Source organism: Protobothrops mucrosquamatus, unplaced genomic scaffold (assembly GCF_001527695.2).
Source record: "Protobothrops mucrosquamatus isolate PMUCROS unplaced genomic scaffold, P.Mucros_1.0 scaffold600, whole genome shotgun sequence".
Classification (NCBI taxonomy): Eukaryota; Metazoa; Chordata; class Lepidosauria; order Squamata; family Viperidae; genus Protobothrops; species Protobothrops mucrosquamatus.
The window spans coordinates 192,042-205,717 of NW_015386899.1; the positions used below are offsets into that span (position 1 = coordinate 192,042).

Sequence of the window (13,676 nt, forward strand, 5' to 3'; positions counted from 1 at the left end):
TAATCAAGAGTTGGCCAGCTAAGTGCTATGATATTAAAATTGAGAACCACTCAGATGATAATATCACAAGGGTGAATAAGGACATCTAGAAGGCCAATGTGAATAGGTGTGGTATATGGGATAGTCAGTCTAGATTTGAATAAACCCAAGTTTCTAATCCTACTGAGTCATGAAGCATGCAGGGTAATTTTGGAGGACTCACTGCACTTCAGCCTAACTAGTATCTCAGAACTGCTGTGATGATATAATGATGGATGGGTGGAAGAAACCATGTAAACCACCTGGAGTTTACATGGAGGAGAGAGTGTGCAACATGTAAATAAATTGCTATTTTGTTCAGGCAGAAAAAAAAGTTCAAACCTCTTATTGAACGTTCACACTTTATATACTATACACTATATTTTAATTTTACTTGAATGCAGATTCAATTTTTGTGTGTGTATTTCACAGCAGTGCCATATTTTTGCAACTTTCCATTTTCTTCCATATTTTATCTACATGAATGTTTATTTTGATTTTTCATTTCAGTTTTGAAAGTTTAGGTTATTTAGTATACTATATGTTTCTCACTATCAATAAAAGTATAAGATTGCTCTTTTTAAAAAAATAACTTAATGAGTGATGCAAGAATTTTTGCCAACTTGCAAAAAGATTTAACTTTCACTTTGCAACTCCAGTTGCCCCTGGACTGGAATAATATGTGTAAGTGGAAAACTGTTTTAAAATATTTTTAAAATGCATTGTTTTTATAGCATTGTAAACATTACGTTTCTTCTAAATTAATATTTAAGTGATGTCCTTTTACTTTGCATTAGATATAAGCAACAACTTTCACTTGCAATAGAGAAAGAAGAGAGTTTGGAAAGAGCTAAAGTGCAAGGAGAGCTGGAATGGCAGCGGAGATGTGAGAATGCTGAAAGGAATCAGTATCACAAATCAGAGGCTCTGATACAGAACCTGTCAACAGCTAGGGACCAGGTCAGCATTTCTAGCAGCTTAAGCAGAGGGTATTAACTGTGACATCTTTCATGATGAAATATTTGATGCTTTGGGTTTAAAGCTTCTATGCGTCTAACAACTACATCAGATGTTCCATCTTACTGACATGATTAGTGCTCTCTCTCACTGTAATTTGTTCAGTCTGTTTTGACTTGTAGCAGGTGATTTATTTTTAATAATTTATGTACAGTTGTATGCAACACTGCTAGATTTCAATTTAAAATTTGAAAGCTGTGACCAGCAAGATTGTCTACAGATGTGAGTAGAGCATCATTTTGACACCAGTTAGAGAAAATTGCAGCTTGTTTGGTTACACTTCAAGCAGTGTTTCTCAACCTTGACAACTTTAAGGCATGTGGACTTCAACTCCCAGAATTTCACAGCCAGCATTACTGGCTGTGGAATTCTGGGAGTTGAAGTCCACATGCCTTAAAATTGTCAAGGTTGAGAAACACTGGGTTACAGTTTTTAAGTCGCAAGACCTGTTCTATGCTAGGAGCAAGTCTTTTTCTCTCCACCTATATTCTGTTAAAAATAGGCCCAAATTCAAATAGATGTTGGAACTCGAAAAGCAATAGCTGCTGACAGTGAGCCATTTCCATGATTGAATGCTGGACATCTGAAAGTATAGTGTGATGTCAGAGTCTAGCTTTATTTTTATTAGTTTATTTTTACATTGTTAGCTGCCCAGCATCATCTGTAGCAGGGTGGCACCTACACTGAATAAATTAACTAAATTAAATTTATTAATGTAAATAAAATTAATTTATTAACAACATCTTAAGTTTCTATAAGAGTTAAACATAACATCCATAAAAAGCATAAACCATACAAATCCAGTATCAGAATAAGCAGCACTCCCATTATTCATCATAAATTAAACTGTGGAAAAGCAGTTTTGACTATACTCTAGGACAGGGTTCCTCAATCTTGACAACTTTAAGACTTGTGGACTTCAACTCTGGCTGAGGAATTCTGGGAGTTGAAGTCCACAAGTCTTAAAGTTGCCAAGATTGAGGAACCCTGCTCTAAGATATTGTTAGTGGGAGCCCTATTTGGTTCTCCAAAGGTTAACATTTCAATACTAATGCCTAAATACCTAAATAGAATAATTTTTTTTAAAAAAGTATCTAGAATCCTCCTGGTAGACAATGTATTAACTACAAACCTGGGGTTATTGTATTTGGCACTGGCAACTCTCATATAGTTTGCCACTATATTCTGCACCAGCTGCAGCTTCCACGTAGTCTGCCAAGTCAGCCTATGTGTAGTTCATTTCAGTAGTCAAATTGAAGGATGGTAAGGCCATGGGTAACTTACCAGACCACTGTGATCTAGAAAGGCCTGTTTTTCCCCCCTATATATGCCTTTCTGTAGGATTTGGGACTGAATTTAATTTTATGCCAAAGATTAAATTTTATATATGTACAGGTAGTCCTCCACTTATGATCATCAATGTGCCTAGAATTGTGGTCATGAGTTGTGGGAGTCATTAAGCAGGTCGCCACCTGACCGTGCCTAATGTTACGACCTTTTCTGCAGCATGTTAAGTGAACCTGTTTTAATAATGGGATTTTTTTTGCCAGAAACTGGAAGTAAATGATGGAAACCAGCAAATTTTTTCAAAATGCTGAAAATCACAGTTATGTGACCATAGGATGTTGCAAATGGCTGTAAATGTAAGTCACTTGCCAAGGGCCCAAAAGGCTGTCAGAATTCTGGAACCATTTTATAAGTAACTCTGGGCAGGTCTGTTGAATGATCACCAAGTCATTAATGAGGACTAATTGTAATGGGATATCAAATGGACAAGAGGATAAGAGTGAATCTTTCTTGAGTTGCTTTACTGTAACTTTTTTATAGGCTACTGCTGCACTAAAAGAAAAGGAAGAAAAATTGCATGGATTAGAGGTACTGTTGTCTACTGTAACTCTTGAAAGAGACCAAGCTTATCAGCAACTTCACTTGCTAAAAGAGAAACAGGTTGGAATTACTTAACATTATTTATTGAATAGAGCTAAAGTTATAGTCAGTGCTATTCTGCGGGAGAAAACAGAAACATTTAATCAAACTATTTTATTCCATTAATGCAGAAATGTATTGGATACTTCTCATTAAAATTGCATTAAATGTGACAAAGTGCTTTCATGAAATAACTTCTAAATAGAATAGATTAGCTTTTGTTTTTATACATGCACATACAAAATGGTTTGCTGCATATTCAAACATGCAGATGGTACCAAGTTAGATTGTACTTTAGAAGACAAAATCAAAATTCAAAATGAACTGGACCAAATCCAACAGAATGATACTAATTGTGATAAGAATAAAGATTACAATATATCTAGTTTGAAAAATTCAAATCTATAGGTAGTTCTCACTTAATAACCCTAATTGGGCCTCAACTTTCTATTGATAAGCAAAATGATCGTTAAGCAAAACATCACATGACCACATACTGTAGCTTAGCAGTGGCAGTTCTGATAGTCCCAGTTGCGGACATTAGCTAAGGACATCACACACACACACACACGCACAAACACAAACATACACAGAATATACATCTTATAAAACATTGTTTATTTTTTTACCTTTTAAAGACTTTAATGTACCTTTTATGCTTATTAATTGTCTGTTTTGTCTCACCTTCCTTATACTGGTCTATGACCATAATAAAGATTTGATTTGATGTATGTGAATTCAGTAATTTCTCACTCAGTGAGGAAAACTGCCTCTCCTTTGTCAGGTTGTTTGATTACAGTGTCAATTGATTTGCTGCATTGTTCAGTCTTATGTTGGCCAAACTCTTTTCTGCTGTAAATGATCCAGAGGAAGGCCAACAGAATGAAATTTTAAAAACTGAGCTCAGGTCAAATATATGGAGGAATTTTCTGATGGTTGAAGTTCCTAAGTATTTTTCTAGGTAAACGTAGAATAGTGATGCACTCCCTCATGTTGGAGGTTTTCAAATGGGATCTAGATAGCCACCTGTCATGAATGGTTCAGTAGATTCCTAGACTGTGTAGCCAATGGACTAATTAGTCCAGGAGTGTCAAACTGCCAGTCCACAGGCTGGATGCGTCATGCCGAAACTGCACCCACCCCAGCTCTGGCAATGGGGAAAAAATTGTGATACGTCGCGACACGTCATGTGACGTGGCGAGTTTGACACCCCTGAACTAGTCTATAATGCTCCTTCCAGCTCATATAGGCTATGATTCTATGGAAATCAACATATACATTATATACTTATATGTGAATAGAATTCTTTACAATGTGGGAATTACGTCAAGTGTCAATCAGCACTGCTGATTATAGTAGTAGTGGTGGTAGGGGGCAGGTTTGAGTCTACTGATTTCTGGGCTATTGTTGTAGATCACAAAGTTTTCTAACTTAAAAAAATCTGGAAAAGTTCTGTCTCAATTTTTCTCACCTGATCTTCCAAGGCAGTTTAAAAAAAGTTAGGATGAAAACTAAGCCTGGAATATTTCAGAGAAAGGATTCTAGGATTGAAAATGAGTCCTAATATGAATATACACCCAAATATACCCTTTATACCTTAATCCTAATGTTATGACTCTTGACATCAATTCACAATTCTGCAGTTGATTTACTTTGGAACTCAAGTAAAAACCATAGTAAAATGTAGAAAACCTTTCATAAATCACATAAACCATCAAACTGAAATGAGATTGACTTGCAGGAGGTTTGTGATAAGATCTATTCCATGTGTAGCCTGGTCAGTAGTGGTCCTACTTCTTTTAAAAGCAATACTAGCAATGATATTATTTATATTATTTATGGCTTTATTTACACTGTGTTGCTTCCATAGTGATTTTATGGATCATTTTAATTTAAGCACTGAGGTTCTCCAATTGGACAAATGAAGTAGTACATTTTTTTTTAAAAGGAATGGATATAAGTAGCACAAAGTGAAAAAAGGCCATGATAACTGAAATAAAACTTTTCCAAATTATTGCATTAAAAAATCTTTAAAATGTTTTAAAGATTCAGTGTTTAATTTTAATATCATATTAGGTCTGGCCTAGTGTTTAATTTTAATATCATATTAGGTCTGGCCTAGGGAATTTTAGCGGGGTTTTTTAAGGGTAATTTTAAGGATAATTTTAATGATTGGCCTTCTTAAATATTTCCTTTTAATTCGGTTTTTAATATAGATGTTATTGTATTATTGTATTGTGGTTTTTATGAGGCTGTTAGCTGCCCTGAGTCCTATGAGGAGAAGGGCGGGGTACAAATTAAATTATTATTATTATTATTATTATTATTATTATTATTATTATTATTATTATATAATGCTGGCAAAATGTAGCAGAAATTGTGCTGTTGAATTTTGATAGCAACTGAAGAGGGAGCTCTGGAGAAGACACAATAACATTGGGAATTGATTGATGACTGTGGGTTGCCCATCCTTAGGCTAGATAATTGCTGGTTTCAGCTATTTTTAGGTTTACATCAATATGGCATTGTGGTTACCTTTTGAAAGGTTTTATATTTCCTGAAAAAGGCTGGAGAAAAATAATTCTTTATTATTTGTGGAATCATTTGCATTACTCTTTATTCTTGAAGATTGTATTGCATGGGTAACTGGCTTTTAACAGTTTATGATATACAACCAGAAATAGAAGTAATCCAATAATTCTTTGCAAAGAATTTCCTTTTAAATCATTTAATAGATAAAGATAGTTAACTATGAGGTAACACTTTTCTCCTAAGAATGGTATAAAGGAAACATCTTTCCCTATGCAGGAATGTTTATAAGCTGCTTTTTGAGGAATTGCTTAGTCATTTCTTCTGAATAAAAACACTGTTCTGAATAAAAACACTATTGTAAAGTGATGTTGGTACCTTTATCCTCAGGGAGATTTTGGTCAAAAGGAAAATCAATGCAAAGAGTAACTGAATTATTTTATTGTATAAGTGGGATAATTATAGAGAAATATGTTACAATAATTAGTTACAAAAGGCCAATAAATATTACACAATGAAAAAAAATTATTAGCATTTAAAACACAGAATTATAGGCCAATATGTTTAAACCTTTACTCAATGTGGGAATCCAATTTCAAACATCCTTGACATTTGCTTTTGCTTGAACATGTTTAATAAATTGTTTCTTGGCCTTTTTGGTTAAGATCAAGTGTACTGTATATAGTAATGAAGAACTCAGTCTTCCTATGCAACCAGTTTTACTGTCACATTATTACAATTAGTATCTAAAGATCTAAAGAACAGACTGATATTCTTTGTATTAACTCTTCAGTGCTTAAGAAATACTATGATATATCCCCTCAAGCTTCTTAAGATTAAATGTCATTTTTAAAATCATCTTTCAAAACCATCATACTATGATTGTCAGGGGGGGAGGGGGGAGGATTGCAGAATCTGTGGTTGTGTGAATCCTTTGTTAGAACCAGTCAGTGACATGAGGGTGTAAAAGCTTTCATATGTAAGATAAAGATCTAACACATTAACGTGATTCATTGTCTTTTTTACCATGTTGGATAAGATGTCTCTTTTTAATTACCAAATTTAACACTTGTTACTTAACACTGCTCTGTGTTGTCAAAATATTATTACCATTTCCAACTGTTAAATCAGATTTAAGCTCTTCACAGTATATGAATCACTGAGAAATATCACTGTATTTCTGAGTCTTGCCAATGTTTTTAATGCTGTAGTTGCTTTTGTCTTTTTGAGAAATATTTTTCTCTGCTAACAGCCATTTCATATATATTATCAAAAATATTGAGACTGTTTTGAATATTTAAAAAACCTTATGCTGCACTCTAGTGGTTGCCCATTATTTATTGTTCTAAAACGAATACTTTCTTTGAAAAGAGTTCAGAAGTGGAGATTGAAAAATACAGAATTTTTAGACAGAGAAGGTCATCTAAGAAAATGATAAATGATATTTCAGGAGTGAAAATGTATTGCTGATGTACATTTGAAAATATACACTAATATTTAAGTATATGGACCTTTGTTTAGATTTCATTCACAACTTAAATTTCATTACTTTGGGGGGTATTTTTGTCTCTATTACTGTACTGTAGCTAGATCATTTCCAAGTATATTTTGATTTGACATGTGATATTTAATTTCCTGGAAAATATTTCTCATATATTGATTATATGAGGTTGCCTTATAAGCTATGTTTTCCATTGTTTGTCTCCTTCAATATTATCTACTTTGCTTGACAACAGTTCTGCATAGTATTAGGCAAAATTTTATTTCTGTCTTGGAAGATGAAATACATTTAAGGAGAAGTGTCAGGAATAGAACCTGAAAGATGATATATGCAATATAGTACAAGTTGAGAGAGAATTCCTTCTAAAATTTGCAAGTGAATTTAGGTTCTGAATCATAAATAAATTCTTAAAACCTAATAAAGGATTAGCAGCACACTGAACTCTCTCGCTAAGTTTTCATTACAGGTAGTCTTCAACTTACAAACATTCATTCAATGATTGTTCAAAATTACAACAGCGCTGAAAAAAATGAACTTAAAACCCGTGCCCAAAGTTAACGGCCGTTGCAGCATCCCACAGTCATGTGATCAACATTAGGGCACTTGGCAGCCACCCATCTTGAACAACCACAGAAGCACTGTAGCTCCCTTCATCTGCCTGTCTCTTCTCCCAATCCATGCCCTTTTTGCTTCACTGTACAACGGCACCCAAAGGGAAGCAATGCAGGGGCTGGGGCTGAAGTAGAGGCCAGTCGAGAAATATGATCAAGCATGTCAGCACCATTCTGCAAAGCCCCAGTTGCCCCCCACCATCCTGCGCTTCATAGATTCTGCTGCACCCTCCACTGACCCTGGCCACCTCATCTTATCCTCCAAGCCAGTGTCCCATTCTCACGGTCCTTCAGAAACCTTCTGGTCTTCTCCAAGTGTTGGAAAAATGGAACGCTGGCTTGGAGAACTGCAGGAGCCCTGCTTCAAAAATCTCAATTCATCAAATTGCATTCAGAAGGTTTCTGAAGCACTGCTGGGCTGGGTGGGCAGCTGAGGCTTTACACTGCACTGCAGCATACCCTGTGGTAGGCCTTCCATGGCCTCACCACCCTCTTTTGGCACTCTTGCAGTCCTTACCTGGGACTCTGTACTCTTAACAGCCCATGATTCTCACTTAATGACTGCAGGTGGGAGTGCTGGGATTGCAGTTGCTAAGTGAAGCAGTCAGAGGACATCTTCTTTAACTACTTTGCCTAGTGAACAAGATTCTGATCCCAATTGCAGTTGTAAGTTAAGGACTACCTATACTACTGTTGTATGTATGTGTATGTGTGTGTTTATATATGAGTAATAAACAGCTAAACAGTTCCTCAGACATTTTTTTTAAGATTGTTAACTATACTGTTCATTTTTTGAGGCATATAGCATGTCATTAGAATGATTTTTACTGGTAATTTTGCTGTATACTGAGCTTGCTTCTTTGAATTACTTATTCTATTCTGGATGGAGGCAGTTTTGATAATTCCCATAATTTCTTGATTACCCATAGGGCACTGTAGGAGTTTCTGAATATTTTCCTCCTGCTGATATCCAGACTTTACAGCAGCAGAACTATATCTTGAGGTCTGTTATTGCAGAAATGAGAAAAGAAATGGAGACCCTTAATAATCAGGCATCTTCCTTTGATGACATCAAAATGAAAATTCAAAATGCAGGTATAACTAATTCTGCTGTAGTTTTATTCCCTCCTAGTAGTAAAAAGGATTTGATTTACTGACAAGTGTCTATATTTTATAAATTTAAGTCTCCTTTAACAAAAGCTTCTCTTCTATTTTTTGGAAGATTTTCTTGTTTTTTGTTTTTGGTGCTGTGGTAATTCCTGTGGTAATTCCATGCAGTCTTTTTGACAAGAATTTCCTCCTTCATAGGGTAAGGGAGGTCACCCAGCTGGCTTTGTGTCTAAGGCAGGACTAGAATTCACAGTCTCCCACTGATATCTTGATCGCTACAACTGGCTCTCTCTTACATTTACATTCTTCTAAATATTTATGTTCTCTGAGGAATCTCATATGACTAAAACATATTAACAGATGATTAATTAGCATTTTAGTCTCCAATTTTGAATCCAATTTGAGATCATCCATCACCACAGGTTGAGGTATATATTGTATGCTAAAGACATCCAACTCTATATTTCCACTCTTGGTGACTCAAGTGATGCTGTGGCCACCCTTTCGCAATGCATGGAGGCTTTGGGGGCCTGGATGGGCGACAACAGGCTTTGACTGAACCCTGGTAAGACCGAATGGTTTTGGGTATGTGGTGCTCTGGGATCTGGGACTTTGTCATCTTTGACTCTGGATGGCACTGCCCCAGAAAGACCCAGTCCACAACTTGGGAGTTCTCCTGGAGTCGCAACTCCTGTTTGAGGAACACGTGGCAGTCGCAGTTGGGAGACCCTTTGCACAACTTCATGTTGCATGCCAGTTGCGGCCTTTCCTGGACCAGGATTCCCTGCCTTCAATCGTTCAGGCCCTAATCATCTCACGGCTGGACTATTGTAATGCGCTCTACATGGGGGTACCTTTGAAGAGCATTCAGAAGCTATAGCTGGTGCAGAGTGCAGCAGCGTGGGTAGTTTTGGGGGGGGGGCAAGAATGGCCCCTGTAACACCACTGAGCCATAAGCTGCATTAGTTGCCAGTCTGCTTCTGGGTGCAATTCATGGTGTTGGTGATCACCTTTAAAGCCCTTCATGGCATAGGTCCAGGTTACTTGAGGGATTGTCTCATCCCACTGGAATTGGCCCGTACCACTCATGCAGGCAGAGGAAGCATGCTGCAGGTCCCGTCAGCCCGATTATCCCAGCTGGTGAGGTCTAGGAGGAGGGCCTTCTCTGCTGTTGCTCCTGCTCTCTGGAACATCTTGTCCCCTGATGTGAGGTTGGCCCCAACCCTCCTATCTTTTCGTAAGGGCCTAAAGTTGTGGCTTTGCCATGGGGCACCAGTGGGGGAACAGCGCAATGGATATGGTTGATTGAGTAATAACAGATCCCACCTCTTCCCCACTCTGCCCCTGCCCTCCCCATGTGTCTTTGGTTTTAAAGTTTGATTTTAACTTTTTATGTTTTAACTTAGATGTAACTGTAAGTCACCAAGAGTTACCTTCTAGTAAGATGGGCGGCCAATAAAATTTAAAAATAAGTAAATATTTTTCCATATTATTACAGAGAACAGCACTTTAACTATGTCTTCTCTTGTAGCTTTAAACAGTTTAGTGAATATTTATCTTTGCATGGTGCTCTATATTGCCTTTGAACATGACTTTCTAGTGGAAAGATTCCTGAATATATATTCCCTCTGCAAATGCTCCCATAGCTCAAGGATTTTTTCTTCATTAATTAGGGGTGTTAAATCTGTTCCGTACATTGATCCCATATTCTAAGTGTTGTCCTGGTCATATATTTTTAAATTTTAACTTATATAATTAACTCCAATAATTTTGATCAGTTCCTAGACATTTCCTGCTGACTAGATTGATTTGTACATCTGTACCTTATTATTATGTAGACATAATGCTGTCGAATGTGTGGCATCCATGTACAAAGTCTGAATTTTGTTTCTAGCAGGTGTTAGCAATAAAAACCAGTTCTATTTGTAGAACTCTAAAAACATAGAATCCCAGGGCTGGAAAAGACCTTTGAGGTCTTCTAGTCTAACCTTCTGCTCAAGGCAAGAGACCTTATTCTATTCTGGACAAATGGATGTCCAACCTTTTCTTGAAAACTCCAGCGATGAAGCACTCAGAACTCCAGGAGGCAAGCTATTCCATTAATTAATTGTTCTCACTATCAGGAAATTTTTCCTTGGTTCTAGGTCAGATCTCTCTTTGATGAGCTTCCATCCATTGCTTTTTGTGCTTCCTTCAGGTGCTTTGGAGAATAAGTCAACCGCTTCTTCTCTGTGATTACTTCTCACATACTGGAAGACAGCTATCATGTCATCCCTAATCTTTCTCTTCATTCTCTTCATTTCCTGCCTGAGCAGGGGGTTGGACTAGATGACCTCCAAGGTCCCTTCCAACTTTATTATTATTATTATTATTATTATTATTATTATTATTATTATTATTATTATTATTATTATTATTATTATTATTATTATTATTATTAGGCTAGCCCAGGGGTAGGCAACCTTGGCTCTTTTATGACTTGTGGACTTCAATTCCCAGAATTCCTGAGCCAGCCATGGGAGTTGAAGTCCACAAGTCATAAAAGAGCCAAGGTTGCCTACCCCTGGGCTAGACATACCTAATTCCCTTAATCATTCATTGTACAGTTTAGCCTCCAAACCCCTTATCATCTTTCTTGCTCTTCTCTTTCTTAGGGTCTCAGCATCTTTTTTTGTATCATGGCGACCAGAACTGGATGCGGTATTTTAAGTGTGGCCTCATTAATGCAGTATAGAGTGATAATATCACTTCTCATGATAATAATAATAATAATAATAATAATAATAATAATAATAGTAGTAGTAGTAGTAGTAGTAGTAGTAGTAGTAGTAGTAGTAGTAAAGTTGGAAGGGACCTTGGAGGTCATCTAGTCCAACCCCCTGCTCAGGCAGGAAACCCTATACCATTTCGGACAAATGGCTGACCAGTCTCTTCTTAAAAACCTCCAGTGTTGGAGCATTCACCACTTCTGGAGGCAGGTTGTTCCACTGGTTAATTGTTCTCACTGTCAGGAAGTTTCTCCTTAGTTCTAGGTTGCTTCTCTCCTTGATTAGTTTCCATCTGTTGCTTCTTGTCCTGCCTTCAGGCGCCTTGGAGAATAGCTTGACTCCCTCTTCTTTGTGGCAGCCCCTGAGATATTGGAACACTGCTAACATGTCCCCCCTCGTCCTTCTCTTCATTAAACTAGACATACCCAATTCCAGCAGCCGTTCCTTATATGCTTTAGCCTCCAGTCCCCTAATCATCTTTGTTGCTCTTCTCTGTACTCTTTCTAGAGTCTCAACATCTTTTTTACATCGCAGTGACCTTGATGCTATCCTCTGTTGATGCAGCCTAGGACTTTTTGGCAGCTGCAGCATACTTCTACTTCATACTTAAGTGGTAGTCCCCTAGGACATCTAGATGCCTTTATAATTACTATAGTTAAGCCAGGTAGTGCCTATTCTAAAGCTGTACATTTGTTTTTTTCCTGCCTAAGTTCAGGACCTTATTTTTCTCTCCACTGAACTGCATCTTGCTGGATAGGGCCCAATACTCAAGTTTGCCAAGATCTTTCTGAATCTTGAGTCTATCTTCCAAAGTGTTAACATTCCCCACACCCCTGCTTTGTGTTGTCTGCAAATTTGATGAGCTTCCTTTCTATCCCCTCCTCCTCCTTTGTTCTTATGAGCAAATATTAAGATCCTGATTTAGTCATGGTCATTGAAACTGCCTCCCTCCAATCAAAATATCCACTCTTGCAAGAATATATGCTTATCAACTGCAACAATATTAAAATCTCTTCTTAAGGTGAAATTTAAACTATTAAAATCCAACCCCTCTGCTGTTGGAAATAAAATTAAAATTATAGTTATTCAGTGCATACCGAATTCCATGTTACTATTTCTCTCTTTTTCATACATCTTTGTATTACATCCTTCTTGGCTGCCTGAAATTAAAAAAAAATCAAATTTCATTTTTTTTCTTTACTATATGGAATTGAAATTCCTTCTGGAATCATTCTTCTTATCCTAATCTTTAAAAGAATACCAACAATAGCTAATTTAGCCAGTTCCTGAAAACAAAATAGAAATAAGAAAATTACTTATTTTATATGAAACTTTATATAAAAATACATGTCTGATTAAGGTCTATAATCTGTTAAAACTTGTAATTTATTTAATCATTAAGATACCATTAGACTTTTATTACTTTTGCTGCAACAGACCAACATTACTGCTGTTCCAGGAATATATATATATTTGAGAATTTTGGGATATTTTCTTTTTTAATTTATAAATGTAATAAGGCAGTCAAAGATATCTTCATGTCTGCAAGTTCCCAACCTAAAATGGCATTTTTATTTTTGCAGACCATAAACAGTCCCTGGAAGAGGAGACCAGAAGATTGAAAAAAAAATGCGAGGCAATAGACAAACAAAAAGAAAATGCAACAGAAGCTCCAAGAAAAATATTTGTGCCTTCTCTTAATGTAACTAGATGTAATAAAGCTACTCAAACTTTCCATCCAGACTACTCTGCCAGTGGAAATGATGGTAAGGGAAATAAATTTCACTTCTGTTAATATATGTCATAATTCTTGCATGCTCTGAGGAAGATGAGAGCTATGCCACAGGTTCAACATACTAGACAGGTTTCGTCAAAGGAGCCAGGTGAAGAGTGTCCCTCCTATAAACACTATGGTGAAACATAATTTACACAAATCTGTTCTGGATTGGTCATCACCTGGGTCAATAAGGACCGCACTAGGTGTTGGAGTTCCTGGACATCTGGGTGACAAGTGGCCCATAGGATTCAGGACTGTTGGCTGAGCACCTAGGGCCAGCAGCTACAGGACTACTGGAAGAAAAGTTGCTTACCCATCACAAATATAAAAACACTGAAAGCAAAGAAATAAAAATTTGCTATAACAAATCAGGTCCAATGATAAGAGGATGTCTGAAAAGAATTTCTGTAGATAAACTA

General features: G+C 36.7%; 1 protein-coding gene across 1 annotated transcript in view; it reads left to right on the top strand.

The window, feature by feature from the left end:
- The window catches only part of CCDC57 (coiled-coil domain containing 57), a 58,150-nt gene that overhangs the window by 23,266 nt on the left and 21,208 nt on the right, over positions 1 to 13,676 (top strand). Inside the window, exons 9-12 of the mRNA XM_015817517.2 lie at positions 816 to 978; positions 2,863 to 2,982; positions 8,532 to 8,697; positions 13,064 to 13,246. Coding sequence (XP_015673003.1) covers positions 816 to 978; positions 2,863 to 2,982; positions 8,532 to 8,697; positions 13,064 to 13,246 — 632 coding nt within the window. The remainder of the gene's footprint in view (positions 1 to 815; positions 979 to 2,862; positions 2,983 to 8,531; positions 8,698 to 13,063; positions 13,247 to 13,676) is intronic.